The sequence below is a fragment of the Pelodiscus sinensis genome, chromosome 1, assembly GCF_052426305.1.
Source record: "Pelodiscus sinensis isolate ZL-2025 chromosome 1, ASM5242630v1, whole genome shotgun sequence".
Taxonomy (NCBI): domain Eukaryota; kingdom Metazoa; phylum Chordata; order Testudines; family Trionychidae; genus Pelodiscus; species Pelodiscus sinensis.
The window spans coordinates 321832942-321849384 of record NC_143052.1 but is presented as its reverse complement, the minus strand read 5'-3'; the positions used below and the strand labels follow the sequence as shown (position 1 = coordinate 321849384).

The following is a 16443-nucleotide window of genomic DNA, read 5'->3' as shown; positions in this document are numbered from 1 at the left end:
AGAAGGAAAAAGATTATTTTAACGGAATTTTTTTGGAGTATTGCAGATACCTAAAACTCTGATATTACTGATTTTTTAAAAATCCTGTGTTACTAATTAATACATGGTACATTCTATTGCATTAAGGCCGAATTTTTGCTATGTGGTAGAATTCTGGCTCTAATGAGTCAGAAGTAGCAAGTACTAGGTGTGATGCTAGTTGTTTTGTAGGATGACACCTTATTTGCAAGCTCTTTGAAACATGGATCTGTCTACAAATCCTGAAGCCATGCGTTAATTTGTTCTGGGGTTTCCACTCTTTGAGTAGGTGACACACAAAAGATGAAAGTTTCAAACCAGGAGAAATTGTATCTGTTTTTACAGCATGGATGCTAAACATTCTCCAGAGAAACTGTCTAAGTCTTAGTGAATGCCTTATACTCTCCTTTCCAGTGTCTGTAAATACTGTATTAGTCATGCTAGTCATAGAAATACTATTTCTCATTGACTCATAGATTTGTTTAGCATCTTAAAGCTATATGTGGATAGTAGGGATGTTAAATAATGGTTAACTAGCTAATCGAGTAGTCACTAGAATTTCGATTGATTACTTGATTAGTCTATGGGGGGGGGTGCTCGCTACTGCCGCTGTGACTCTTCACTTTAAACATAGTAAGAATCCACTGGGCTCTTACTACATTTAAAGAGCAGAGCCACATTGGGGTTACCTTCTGGAGGGGGCGCAAACCGAGACTAAGCAGTCCCAGCTTACGCCAGCTCTAGGACCACTGTGGCTCTTCCTCCCCTTCCCAGTCACCCCCTGCACCGCAGAAATGGTGCTGGGGAGAATCAATTTTAAGCCGGCTTCCCCCAGCAACTACTCCCCACACCCGGTTGCTGCCTGTGATACAAAGGCAGTGGGGTGAGGGGAAGCAAGTAGTCTATGTTTATTGGGTAGCTGACTACTTGACTAGTCGCTTACATCCCTAGTGGATATGCATTTTGGTGTGTTTACTAGCTTGAGTTGTTAGAAAGAATGATGATACATGTAGTCCAAGGATAGTATTAATTTTATTTTTATTAATTTTGTATTAAATATCGCAAGCACTGTCCTTGTTAAATATCCCTTGCTTTAATGTATTTTCTTCCACACACATCGTCTGTTATTTATTTTATATATGTGTGTGTGTATATATATAATTTTATATATATTTTTGTTTCTATTGGTGATACACGTCCACACACTACCTCAATATTGGTGTTGCACATAAGAAATTTCAACCCCTCAAAAGAAAATTCAACCTGCCCAAGGATAGAAAACATTAGAGGGAACACTGTCCTCTACCCTAAATCTCCATTACATAGTGTTAATGCATGTGGTTCAATAGCTGGTTTACTATCTGTTCCAGAAATTCCTAGTAATGGCTGAGGTATTCCACCTTTAAAAAAATAATAATTTCACCTGTTAGAATCTGTATTTCACTGTACATACTTACATACATAATTACAACTTGATGAGACACAAGCAAGCTTGGATGGGAAAGAAAGAAACAAAAATAATAGGATGTGTCCTCATTCTTTGCCAATGGGGGGCACTAACCACAACTAACTATGTGCCTAGCCATCAAATGTTGCAGTTTAGAGTATGCATCATGGAAGAGATGAGTTTGAGGACAGATTTGGAGGACAGGCTGATTGGCTTTACAGATTTGACTGGGACCCTTTATGTACTTGAGGGACAGCATAAGAAATAGTACTGGTGCAGTGGGTAAGCAGGTGACTGAGGCTGAAAAAACAAATTTGTTAATTTTGTGAAGGGCTTTGAAAGTTATTATTGGCAGTAATAATAATACACAGGACTGATGGATGAAAGAAAAGCAAATCTAGGTTAGCTTGCTGAGAAATCTCACATTCTTGGATATTCAATGTGAAATCCCATGGGACTTCCCACTCTTTTCAGACAATTCAGAAGGTTCTCAGCTTGTTCTCCATTTCTGTTACTGCACAACATTAACCAGTTGTCCAGACACTGCACTCCAATTATCTTCATATTACGCATATCCTTAGACCAGTCACCAGCACTCATTGGCAAACACTGCCAAAGCAAAAAAACAATAAATTAATAATTAAAGAAAAAATCTATTTAGAGGAGGGTTCTTCATAAATGGTCTTCAGCAGAAAACATTAAGTATCAGTTTTGTTGACCACCCATCCTCATATTGTCATACCTGGCTCAAGGGATAATTCAGTGCCCCTCTTAGGTTACATCTAGACTACATGCCTCTGGCAACAGAGGCATGTAGACGAGGCTACTAGGCATAGGAAAATGAAGCGACGATTTAAATAATCGCCGCTTCATTTAAATTTACATGGCTGCCGCGTTGAGCCGATCAGCTGTTTGTCGGCTAAGCGCGGTAGTCTGGACGCGCAGGTGTCGACATCAAAGGCATTTGTCGACCATCCAGGTAAACCTCATCCCAGAAGGCATACCTGGGTGGTCGACAAATGCCTTTGATGTCGACACCCGCGCATCCAGACTATTGCGCTGAGCCGACAAACAGCTGATCGGCTCAGCGCGGCAGCCATGTAAATGTAAATGAAGCTGCGATTATTTAAATCGCCGCTTTATTTCCTATGCCTGGTAGCCTCATCTGATAGCATGCCTGTCGCCAGATGCATGTAGTCTAGACGTAGCCTTAAAGACAGGCTGCAGTAGTTTACAATGGGAATAAAGTGTCTGATATGGAAATTTGGGCAAATGCCACAGATTATTTCTGTGTATTTGGAAAATCTTACTAAATGAAGTATGCATTCCCCCTTCGCAATTGATCGTACCTAAAAACAACTGCCAATATGTGTACATGGCTGTGGGATGGTTCTGCAAGCGAGATGATAATATAACACCTGCACATGGTAATTTTGGGCAACAAACACCAACAACGAGGGTCTCATAAGACTATATTTGACCACCTGTCTCAGCTAAGCTTTGGGGCTTAATCATGCAAGGTTGTGGGCATCTTTAACTCCTACTGATTGCAGAGGGAGTTCACCCACTAAGCTAGTTTCTAAAATCTACACTTCTTGCAAAACAGGTGTCCTATATCTGGCTCAGCACAGCTGACTCAGCACCATTAAAACATACTGATGAGTTAGTGAACTTGTTAATAGTGGCTAACTGACCTACTCAGAATTTTTTTCTAGAACTAAGGAAACCATGCACACAAGGGCTTGCGGTAAAATTATTAGCTATGTGTCAAGTACCAATACCAATTTCTTAAACTCAATCCAAGACTGTTGAGATACATTTCTGTAGCCCATGGGGGCACTTAGAATATAGCCTGAGGGCTCAATGAGGTCTATAGCCATTTAAATTGCGGCTCTAACTTCACTCTTACAACGACTGGGTAAGGATAAACCTGAGATTTCTTATAGCAGGCTTTCCTTCAGTAAGTTTCTCAGCCTTAGATATATTGGCACCTTTAGAGCAGCAGTTACTGAGCACACTGGGAATACCTAGAGACGTTCACATATGGAATTTAAAAAGCAAGTTTCTGTACTCACTGTCTGCTCCTGCATTAGGATTTTTTCAGTCGGGATAACACGGCCTGTCAGGGAAACTTGGCACCCAAGCTGCAGCCCCCACATCTCCAACTCTAAACGAGCCTCTTTGATTCTGTAAGATTTTTGTTGACATTATGGATAAGAAATTTTAAAAAAGGAAGAAAAAACCCACCAGCACCACCACTGAAAAGCCCAGTGAAGCGTCAGTCAGTAAGATGGCAAACAAATTTTCAAAGAATCTGTTTATTTCCATTTTAATTTCTTTCACACGGGAAAAAATACCATCTATTTCATTAGAATAAAATAAATGTAACAATATGCATGCTAGTCTCTACACAATCATTTCTAAAGGCTTCAGAATTTCTGGATAAAGGAATAAATTAAAAACCACCAGTATTCAATGTCACCTAGTTAAACTAGTAAGCTTGAATATTACATTATGTTTAAGCATGTAGAATACTTTTAGTTGTCTAGATTTTATCCAGCCTAATACACTGTAAATATAAAACCACTGACAGCTAACTAAGAATTATGGTACTTTAACTCCATCTAGGGGGAATCTAGTTATATCATAAATCATAAAAATATATGTAGTTTGTTAGAACTCTCATACCAAATTCAAAGCTTGCTGTTCATTTTTAAAAAGTAACACCTTATTTCAAGTGTAAGACCTGTACTTTTCTCTCTTTAACCCTCCCCCTCACATCTGCAAAGCCCTCCTACTCTTGTCCCTTGATAGCTCTCTCATCTTCCTCTTTTCTTCATTGTATCTGACTTCACCACTTCTTAGGCTTTGCTGCTGCTCTCATCTTCATCTCCTCCAACTGTCCTCACTAGTCACTATATTACATTGATACTATACAATTTAAGTATATAAATACAGCAGAGCCCATTTAAACAAGTATTTTTAAATGATTAATTTGGCTAAATGGCAGTCAAAACAAAATAATACACCGTTTTAAAGAAAAAGCTGATAAAGCAATAGAACTGGTTAAAATAACATCAACTGAACAAAGGTAAAATGTTACAGAATAGTGAGCTAGTAAAATAAGTGTTGTTGTATGCCTGCCCATAATTATAGCATTAAATATCAGAGCCCATCTGTACTACCAGCATCAGTCAACCTAGCGATCACTGTACAAACCCAGTAACAGTATTCAATGATGTAAGCAGAATGTTCGCTTTTCCATCCCATTCTATTATCTCTGAATAGATTATTTATAGGTGTGTATGTACAACTTGCACCTTAATTTAAAAGCTAAACATTTTTAAAATACATGCGTAGGTATCACACACCCCCGCCCCAACATATCTATGCACTGATGCAAATATCTGATTGAATGCAAAGTATTTTAAAGTTCTGACATTGCTCCAATGGAAGTCAATGGCAATGCCTCCAATGACTTTCTTCATTTAGGGTTCAATCCTGCACCCATGAAACTAGCAATGATATAAACTGAGCTAACAGCCTCCAAATAACTAACAGCTATCTTCTCAGCTATTAATCTTACTTCCCCAGAAGGCTAAACTTGTGGTATATTCTCTTATGTAGAACAGTACATCAACAATACAGAAAAATTAACCATGCTGGGGAACCCATTTACAAAACAGTTGTCCCCCTCTACTTAAAAAGGGTTTCAAGTTACAATATAGAAAAAAGTAAATCATAGGCTGTGTCCAGACTCCATGCCTCCGTCGACGGAGGCATGTAGATTAGCCAGATCGGAAGAGGGAAATGAAGCCGCGATTAAAATAATCGCGGCTTCATTTAAATTTAAATGGCTGCCCCGATCTGCCGATCAGCTGTTTGTCGGCAGATCGGGAGAGTCTGGACGCGATGCCCCGACAAAGAAGCCTTTCTTCATCGACACAGGTAAGCCTCGTGAAACCAGGTTTACCTGTGTCGATGAAGAAAGGCTTCTTTGTCGGGGCATCGCGTCCAGACTCTCCCGATCTGCCGACAAACAGCTGATCGGCAGATCGGGGCAGCCATTTAAATTTAAATGAAGCCGCGATTATTTTAATCGCGGCTTCATTTCCCTCTTCCGATCTGGCTAATCTACATGCCTCCGTCGACGGAGGCATGGAGTCTGGACACAGCCATAATGTAACTGTGTCCCATCTTTCTTCAGTCCTTACAAGCCAAAACCAGTCTGTCACATGATTTTAAGTAAATAGCGTTTTTGTAGTAGTAGCAGCAGCAACAAGCCATTCCTCCTCTTCTAAATCTGTGCTACAGTGATGAATCATAGAATGAGGCTGCATGGCAGTTTAGCACAGGGGTCTGTAACCTATGGCTCAGTATGCAACTAAATATGGCTCTTTTGTCATTCCCTGAATGCAACATTTTAGATTAAAATGAAAAATTAATCCAAAATTTTAAAAACACATAATTACTCATGCAACTTGAATGCGCGCATGAACCTGAATCTGACCAGTTATGATTCAAACCTCATAGAAATGTGCAAAAAGATGCAGCAGAAGAAGTCCCATTAAAAAATAAAGTCTGTGAGTACAATGTTTTATTTATGCTATTATTAATCATCGTGTCAATTATCAATAATATTAAGTTGTATATTTTCAGTTATGCAAACAGGCATTCTTATGCTGGCTCTTTGTTGATCATTTTTCTGAATTTTGATATAGTTTGGCTCTTTGGTTTGAAAAGGTTGCTGACCCCTGGTTTACCAGAACAGGTAACTACAGACTGTCAATAGACCACACAACTCATTTTACTTAAGATCTCAGGCAGAAGTCTAATTTTGGTCCTAAAGGCAGGTTTTGTTATATTAAATTACCTTTGAATGTTGTCAGCAAGCCGTGACAGCCTTTGCTGTCTTTGCTCAGGACTCAGATGCATTTCTTTAGATAGATCCCTCATCAGATGGAAGTCAGCACTTGCTTGGCTGGTCAAACCTAATAATGATTGTGAATACAATGTCAAAAAGCACCACTTCCGCCTCTTTCCAATTAAAAAAAAAACAGAAAAAGAGTAACACTGGCACTGATCTAGAGTATCTGTGTGTTTATATCAGGTGTATCATCATGCTATCTAATGTTATATTATTACTTAACAGATATATCATGGTGGCCCCTAGTGGCTTGAACCTGATTTGATTCTTTATGCTAGGTACTATATAAATACAGAAAATTAACAATCCAGACCTAAAAAACTTACGGGAGATAACAGGAGGCAAACAAGAAGGTTGGGTTAAAGAAAGGGGAGGTAAAATTAAAATAGAAAGATACATGCAATTCTTAGTTGGGAGCAGTAATCATCAACTTCCCTACTTATTAATATTTCTCAATCTATTGTATATAGCCAACCCCTAAGATACAACCGGATTTGCTCTGATCCCACAGACAGACACAAACACCTACTAGATCTTTATAGAGCATTCCTAAAACTGAAATACCCACTTGGAGAAGTGAAAAAACAGATTGACAGAGCCAAAAAAGTACCCAGACATGAACTACTTCAAGACAGACCCAAAAGAGAAAATAAAAAAATTCCATTTATCACCTACAGTCCAAAACTGAAACCCCTCCAACACATTATATGCAACCTGCAACCCATCTTGAAAAATGATTCCTCACTGTCAGAAGCCTTGGGGGGAAAACCTATTCTCGCATACAGACAACCTTCCCCCACAACCTGAAACGAATTCTTTCCGGTAACCATTCTACACAACCACATCATAAGCATCCAGGAACCCAGCCCTGCAAACAGCTGCAGTGCCAGCTCTGCCCACATATCTATACAAGCAAATTCATTATGAGAGTCAACTACATAAGCTACCAAATCAGAGGATCATTCAACTGCACATCCAGTAATTTAATCTACGCCATCAAATGCCAGCAATGCCCCACTGCAATATATATTGGACAAACTGGACAGTCCCTAAGGGATATAATTAATGGACACAAATCAGATATCTGTAAAGAGAACATACAAAAGTCTGGGAACACACTTTAATCTTCCTGGGCATGCATTAACAGATCTTCAAGTGGATGTTTTGTTACAAACCAATTACAGGAGCCAAATATACAGGGAAGGACTGGATCTTCAGCTCATTCGCAAGTTCAATTCTCACACCTCTGGATTAAACAAAGATGCTGGATGGTTAGGTCATTAACTACCTATCAAACAACGAAGATGACAATGGTTCTTTATCTTTGAAGACTCTCCTGATACCATCTAGATGTTTCATCAGTGTTTGTTTCCTGACTCTTTGTTGTTTGCTAATTAATGGTTCTTATCTGCCCCCTTTGACTAGTCTTTAGGTTCTTATAGACTATTTGTTTTCCAGCTCCCCTCCCACCTCACCCCCATCTTCCCTATTTATTTTGGTCCTAGAAATCCAACACATCCGGTCATCTGAAGAAGCGGGCTGTGCCCATGAAAGCTCATGATACCATCTACATCAGTGGTCCCCAATGAGGTGCCCGCGTTTCTGTGCGCCCGCCGAGTGATCGGGCCCGGCCCCGCCCCCGGGCCTACGGTGCATGGGCTGCGCTGGCCCTGGGCGCGTGGCGTATGGGCGACCCCACCCCCGGGCGCGTGGCGTACGGGCATCCCTGCCCGTGGGCATGCGGCAGAGGAGTGGTGCTGTTCCCAGGCGCATGGCGCATGGGCGCTGCCAGCTCCTGAGCGCGTCGCACATGAGCGACGCCAGCCCTGGTCATGCAGCGCATGGACTGTTTCAGCCCCGGGCACACAGCATATGGGCGGCCCCGCTCGTGGGCGCGCAGCACAGGAGCGGCGCCGGCCCCGGGCGCGTGCCATATGGGCAACCCCACCCCTGGACATGCGGCACAGGAACGGCGCCAGCCCCGGGAGCGCGGCGCATGGGTGGAACAAGCACCAGGCACGCGGTATATGGGTGGCTCTGCACCTGGGCATGTGCGTGGCCCTGCCCCCGGGCACCTGGCCTTTTCCGAAAGATCCCATATTCCTGATTTTAAGAGGAATAAGGGATCTTTCGGAAAAGGCTTTATTTTCCGAAAGATCCCCGTCTAGATTGGCGTTTTTCTCTGGCAAAGCCCCGAGCAGAAAAAAGCGGCAGCCATGTTTATGCAAATGAAGCGGGGAAGATTTAAATCCCCGCTTCATTTGCAATTGCGCTGTGGCTAATCTGCATCCCTTTTCCGCAAAAGGGGTGCAGTCTAGACACAGCCATGGACTGAAGACCAAGTAGTGGCTCTGCAGATGTCTTGAATCAGTACCAGTGCAAGAACGGCTGTTGAGGAACCTCGAACTCAGGTGGAGTGAGCAGGTACAATCACTTGTGATGACCGCTTTTGCTTGTTCATAATAGAACTTGGTGCAGGTGTTTTATCCATGAGGAAATGACCGGCAGTCCTTTCACTGTTTACCACAGGGACAAAGAACTGTGTTGACTTATGAAAGGGTATAGAGTTCTTTTGTTTGAGAAACCCAAGGCCCATCCAACATCCAGGAAATGCAACCTATGCACCTCACTGGATTTGTGAAGTTTTGGAAAGAAAACCATAGAAATATATCTTAACTATTATGGAACTGTGACACCACCTTTGGTGGTGCTGCAGCTGGATCTTGTCCTTGTAGAAAACCACATACAGGGGTTTCAATGTCAGCGCTCTAATCTCAGAGGGTATGTCTACATTAGCCCGCTAGTTCGAACTAGGGAGGCTAATGTAGGCATTCAAAGTTGCAAATGAAGCCCGGGATTTAAATATTCCGGGCTTTATTTGTATCTTCCCATCTGGGTGCCATTTTTAAATCCCCCTAGTCCGAACTAACTGCCCGCAGCTACACGCGGCAGTCAAATGTTAACTCGAACTAAGTCCTTAGTCTGAGTTAACTGATACACCTTGTAACATATTGCCCAAGCATGCACACACCTGGGCCTATCTCATAAAGGCTCCTGTTTCTAGTTTAAATTTAATAATTGCTTATTTTATTATGAATATTTTACATCACAATTTAGTTCTAAAAAAACTGCACATTTTATTTTCCCTATTTTAATTAACTGGAGCAAAAGCATCATAAATATGTGAAAAACAGAAAATAAGAGATACTTAGATTCATACAGTCACACCTGCTAAATGTTTAGGACCTGTTTCTCCTATCACATTTATATAAATTAGAACTACAGTAAAACTCCATTAGTCCGGCATCCAATGCTCCGGGACTCCTGATGGTCCGGCACCATCAGGAACCCGGAAGTGCTGGGGCAGCCGGACAGGCTTCCCCCATTCAGCTGCTGCTGAAACTGACCAGCAGCTGAATCGGGGAAGCCGGGAGCAGAGCAGCTAGGGTGCTGCCGGGTTGGTCTCGTAGCGCTGCCCCTCGGGACTGCGGGACCAACCCGGCAGCACCCCAGCTGCTCTTGGGAACGCCTGGGGCAGAGCAGCTGGAGTGCTGCCAGGTTGGTCCCGCAGCGCCAAAGGTCAGCCTGCTGGTGAAACTGACGCTGCTGGTCAGTTTCAGCAATGGCTGAAACCTGACGCCTGGGGCAAAGCAGCTGGGGTGCTGCCGGGTTGGTCCCGTAGCGCCGCCCCTCGGCGCTGCGGGACCAACCCGGCAGCACTCCAGCTGCTCTGTCCCAGGCATCCCCAAGAGCAGCTAGGGTGCTGCCGGGTTGGTCCCACAGCCCCGAGGGGCAGCGCTACGGGACCAACCGGGCAGTACCCCAGCTGCGCTGTCCCAGGTGTCCCCAAGAGCAGCTGGAGTGCTGCTGGGTTGGTGCCGTAGCGCCGCCCCTCGGCGCTGCGGGACCAATCTGGCAGCACCCCAGCTGCTCTATTGCAGGCATCCCCGATTCAGCTGCTGCTGAAACTGACCAGCAGCGGCTGAATCAGGGACGCCTGGGGCAGAGCCGGACTATCGTAAGGGGGGGCTATGAGGGGTCTGAGGTGGCATCCCCTCCCACCCCACTCCAGACCCCTCATAGCCCCCCCTTCTGATAGTCCAGCATATCTGATAATCCGGCACCCCCTGGGTCCTAAAGGTGCCAGATTATCGGAAGTTTACTGTAATTCCATTCCAGGCAATCAAGCTGTATCAATGTAAAAGCCAGCTTGTTCGCTCAAAGTGTCACTTTTCCAGTCACCTTCCTTACATAAAAGGAGTCAGGACCATGATAAGTTATAGGTCAAAATGGACATTTCAAAAAAATGGAAGAGAAACTGGGGATCTTTTAGAGTCCTGTTGCTGCTATTGGGGAAGGGCTCCCTCACAGATATCCCAGAATGGGGCGGGACAGTAAAGGAAGGGTATGCCATTGTGATGTGACTAGAACAATATGACAATCCAGAGAAAGCTAAGGATGGGAAGGAACCATGGACCCTCAAAAACTCTAACTCCTGAAGAAGGAGAAGAATGGTACCAGCACCATTCACAGGCCAATACAGCCGCTCCCTGAGTTATGACCACCTCCACTTACGACCATCTGCACCTACGACCAAAGTGATCATAAATGCGGATCTGAGTTACGAACAGCAATCTGTGCTTACAAACAGCGCGGTCGCCATGTAACTCTATGGGATCCGAGTTACGAACACTCTGAGTTACGGACCAAGTGTTGGTCCATAACTCGTTCGTAACTCGGGGAGCGGCTGTATAGCCAGGAAAAGAGGAGAAGCTGACATCACTTCCATTTGCCTGGAAAAGGGCAAATATTGTGCCCATCTATAAAAAGGGGACTAAGAACAACCCAGGAAGCTACAGACCGGTAAGTTTAACGTCTGTCCCAGGGAAGATAATGGAGCAGGTAATTAAGGAAATCATATGCAAACACTTGGAAGGTAATAAAGTGATAGGGAATAGCCAGCATGGGTTTGTGAAGAACAAGTCATGCCAAACTAATCTGATAGCTTTCTTTGATAGGATAACGAGCCTTGTGGATAAGGGAGAAGCGGTGGATGTCATATACCTAGACTTTAATAAGGCATTTGATACGGTCTTGCATGATATTCTTATTGATAAGCTAGGCAAATATAACTTAGATAGGGCCACGATAAGGTGGGTGAATAATTGGCTGGATAACCGTAGTCAGAGAGTTGTTGTTAACGGTTCTAAATCCTGCTGGAAAGGGATAACAAGTGGAGTTCCGCAAGGGTCTGTTTTGGGACCCGTACTGTTCAATATCTTCATCAATGATGTAGATACTGGGATAGAGAGTACGCTTATTAAGTTTGCAGATGGTACCAAACTGGGTGGGGTTGCAACTTCTTTGGAGGATAGGGACATAATTCAAAATGACCTTAGCAAGTTAGAGAAATGGTCAGAGGTAAACAGGATGAGGTTTAATAAAGAGAAATGTAAAGTGCTCCACTTAGGAAGGAACAATCAGTTCCATACATACAAGATGGGAAGCGACTGTCTAGGAAGGAGCATGGCAGAAAGGGATCTAGGGGTCATAGTGGACCACAAGTTGAATATGAGTCAACAGTGTGATGCTGTTGCAAAAAAAGCAAATACGATTCTAGGTTGTTTCAACAGGTGTGTTGTAAGCAAAACTCGTGAAGTCATTCTGCCGCTCTACTCTGCACTAGTTAGGCCTCAGCTGGAGTACTGTGTCCAGTTCTGGGCGCCACATTTCAAGAAAGATGTGGAGAAATTGGAAAGGGTACAGAGAAGAGCGACAAGAATGATTAAAGGTTTAGAGAACATGACCTATGAAGCCAGGCTTCACCAACTGGGCTTGTTTAGTTTGGAAAAAAGAAGATTAAGGGGGGACATGATAGTGGTTTTCAAATATCTAAAAGGGTGTCACAAGGAGGAAGGAGAAAATTTGTTCCTCTTGGTTACTGAGGACAGGACAAGGAGTAATGGGCTTAAAGTGCAGCAGGGGAGGTTTAGATTGGACATTAGGAAAAAATTCCTAACTTTCAGGGTGGTCAAATATTGGAATAAATTGCCAAGGGAGGTGGTGGAATCTCCCTCTCTGGAGATATTTAAGAACAGGTTAGACAGACATCTGTCAGGGATGGTGTAGACGGAGCTTGGTCCTGTCTTGAGGGCAGGGGCCTGGACTCGATGACCTCTCGAGGTCCCTTCCAGTCCTATTATTCTATGAAGGGACGATAATCATAGAATCATAGAATAATAGGACTGGAAGGGACCTCGAGAGGTCATCGAGTCCAGCCCCCCGCCCTCAAGGCAGGACCAAGCTCCGTCTACACCATCCCTGACAGATGTCTATCTAACCTGTTCTTAAATATCTCCAGAGAGGGAGATTCCACCACCTCCCTTGGCAATTTATTCCAATATTTGACCACCCTGACAGTTAGGAATTTTTTCCTAATGTCCAATCTAAACCTCCCTTGCTTCACTTTAAGATCATTACTCCTTGTCCTGTCCTCAGAAACCAAGAGGAACAAATTTTCTCCTTCCTCCTTGTGACACCCTTCCTAACCTCCATTTCTCGTGCCGCAGGATAAGGAAAGGAATGCTATAATCTAAGGTGACTGAGAAGGGAAAGGAGGACTGGGCAGCTTTAGACTCTTTCCTTTCTTGCATTGTAGTACTTTAGAGGGAAACACATCAGATTCAGAAATTCTAAAGCAGCAGTGGGCTGCAGGCACCAAGGAGATCAGAGTCCAGATTACTGGTTTTCAAAGGTAGTGCATCTGGATCAGCATCCCTAGTCTTCCCGTACAGCAACTGAGGCACTATATGAAGGGCTATTTGTTCTTATCATCTCCTTAGATCCCTACTGCTTGCTCCCCAACATAGTAACCTTGCATAGGGTAAGGAGAAGGTTATTTATGTTGGGGGCAGTGGGACGGTTCTGGTGTCTGTCATATTCCTCTCCCTAAATAATCAAGGACTATAGTATTAGGAGTGCTTGGTTCTCTCCAACCCCGTCCCTAGCTCAATTTAAGGGTATATCTACAGAGCCCACAGCAGCAAGTCTCCAAACCTATCTAAGATTTCAGAACCAGAGCTCCAGTTCATCCTGCAATTTCCAACAGGTATTTGTACAGAACTAGCATAAGCCTTAGTCTATCAATGGGGCTGGGAGGCTTGCTCTCAAATGCTGTGTAGACATACATTCAGAAGCCCAGTGCAGTTCCCATATACCATAAAAACTAAGAAACTGTTCTATTCATCAGCCAGGTCTGGATCTGCATCCTACTTCTCCATAGTCAGCTCAATATACTATCACTTTGCTAATTAAATACTATTCCAACTATTTGTCTTCTTTTGCTGTCAGACTATATTATCTGACTGCTGGATCAGACAAGATTTATAAGTTAAGTATGGTTTACCTGTTAGATAGCACAGCTCAGGAATCAGGTGGACAACACGGGGTTCAACAGTGCTATTCTGCTTACTTTTCACTCGGCTAACCAGCATAGGCTGATTTAGATCAGTCAAGGTTATATCATACTGCTGTAAGGTGAAATATTATTGAGGAAAAAGTTAATGAAGAGACATTTCACTACATTCCAGATAATTAGTCAAATCTGCTTACAAGCTGCAAGCTATTCCAGTGGTTGTGTTCTGAGTTGTGAAATAAAGACCAAAAACATCTTGTCCATATATAGAGATAAACGCACTTCCTCCCTTCAGCAGTACAAAAGAGAAGAAAAGCAGGCTTTCCCAATCACATTGAATTCCTCTTGTGTAGATTTGTAGATAGATTCATAAATTTCTTCAAATTGGTAAGAATCATAGAAGTGTAAAACACCATTATTCTTAGGATTTCACTGCAACTCATTTTTACACACACACACACACACACATATATATATATATATATATATATATATATATATATATATATATATATATGTTCATGGATGAAGCTATTTGCTCTTACTTGCTAAGAGCATTTTGTCCTATGTATACTTTCAGACTATGGAATACGTTAAAATTCTGTTACTTTTCATAAGAGGTTAAGCCAAATGACCTAAAATATGAATTGTCAACATTATTTCATCTTGAAAACACCTTATGAACAGTTTCTTAGCCTAGAACATGGCAAAGAGTTATGGGAGTCTATTGGTAGAAGTAATTTTAAACATCCCAATGTAACAGTCCTGTATTTCCAATGTACATCATATTACTAGAACTGGTTCCTTTTTTGCATTTAATATAGAAAAGGTTGGTCATACTTGCCACATATACAGCACCAACAGATTCAAAAGCTGCCATGTAAACAAAATTATATTTTTATATTATTTTATAGCACCTTCCTGGCTGAAGCCTACCTGTTTATAGTAATCAATGTAAGAGATTTCAGTGCCATCACGTTTTGGAAACGTGTCAGTTGGCTTCACACACCAGTCAAAATCATCAATACGGTAGGTTTTATTGTTGTACCTGTGAAAATGTAGAGTGAGTCAATTTAATTGTGTATGCCTATTTAAGTATGGTATAAATCACTGTAATCATAAGTGTTCTCCCAGATAGATACTTGTCCATTTGGAAATATGCAACAGGTGTGAAAGTTTAGAATGACACAACAAATATTAGCAGTATAGTTACTACTGCTTAACAGTCTAATAAAAACTTATTTAAAAAAAAATTGTACCAAATACCACTGCAAACCAGAATTTGGTTAATTTATAAATCATGGTTCAACATAGAGGTACCAGTAAGATACATATTTACTGCAATAACTTGGTGATAATGTAACTGAATTATGTTTTAAACAAACTAATGTTCCAAATTAGGGATGTAATTTGTAGTCTAGTTGACTACCCAGTAAACCTAGGCTTATCGGGTAGTTGAGTCACTACTTGGCTAGACGCTTTCCCCCATGTTGCCTCTGCTACAGAGGCAGCAAGGAGGGGAATAGCAGCTAGTGCAAGCCAGCTTAAAAACCAGTTCCCTCCAGCACCTTTTCCATGGGGGGGCAGGAGAGGCAGAGATGGAAATGACGCAAGCCGGGACTGAGCAGTCCCAGCTCCCAGATGCTGCATCTCTACTTTTTAAATGTCTGAACCACTGCTTCCAATTCAGCCACCTTCCTTGCAAGGTATTCAACTGTTGATATGTAAATACAGCTCATGCTGGAATAGGAAAGGAATCTGGGGTGTGGTTATGTAAATCCAGTTCAGTCAGTGCTATAGGAGTGATGGACAGTCAATTGTTAGAATGGAATTTTGTGTATTGTAACTAATTTGGCTGTTGTTGGGTCACAAACCATGTTAGCACTAACTGTAGGAATTGTAAAATATGACCACCAGTGCTTGCAGGAAAGACACTGTCATTGTAAAGAGTCCCGGATGGCCAAGCCTTCCCCTTCCAGACTCAAGTAGATTAGATGGGGGGGTGGGGGAGAAGCTTGGACCAGAAAGCTACCTGCCCTCCACACATAAGCTGTAAGACTGATTCAACCTGTCTCTCTTCTCTACTCTTCTCCCCCTCCCCCTCATCTGCCATTCTGAGGATAGACCTAAAACAGACTCCATAAGGGATCTCTTCTTTAAAATATTATTCCAGCGGAATTTGGAATCTTTTGTCCAGCCTATGTGGTGGGCCAAGGGCTGAAATCACTGAGAAACTTACATCACAAAGAGCTGAAATCACTAGGTTTGGCCCAAGGCCCGACCCATTGCAGAAGCAGGCAGCCAGCGGGCCAGCTGGCGGAAGCGGCCGGCTGGCGGATGGTGGGAGCAGTGGCTAGTAACCAACGGAGTGGGTGAGACGCATCCTATCCCCACCTCCCCAAGTGTGGGAGGTGAGCTCTGAATATCACCTCTGAGCTCTGGTCTGCCCTGACCAAGGGCAGCAACTGTGAGTGGGCTACAGAGAAAGGTTGGGCCTGTGAATGGGGAGACTTACACTGCTGGACTTGTGAGCCTGAGAAGCAGAGGACATTGCTCAATCTGCTTGAGCTGGGACGTTTACTCGTGGGTTGGTTATGAACTCTGTCTGTGGTGTTTTCCCAATTTAGTGCCATGTTA

At 42.9% G+C, this 16443-nt stretch overlaps 1 protein-coding gene across 1 annotated transcript in view; it reads right to left on the bottom strand.

The window, feature by feature from the left end:
- The window catches only part of PIWIL4 (piwi like RNA-mediated gene silencing 4), an 82665-nt gene that overhangs the window by 42874 nt on the left and 23348 nt on the right, over window positions 1-16443 (bottom strand). Inside the window, exons 8-12 of the mRNA XM_089775713.1 lie at window positions 14743-14854; window positions 13798-13921; window positions 6339-6456; window positions 3541-3652; window positions 1890-2074 (exon numbers count right to left, since the gene is read on the bottom strand). Of these exons, the coding sequence (XP_089631839.1) occupies window positions 1890-2074; window positions 3541-3652; window positions 6339-6456; window positions 13798-13921; window positions 14743-14854 (651 nt within the window). The remainder of the gene's footprint in view (window positions 1-1889; window positions 2075-3540; window positions 3653-6338; window positions 6457-13797; window positions 13922-14742; window positions 14855-16443) is intronic.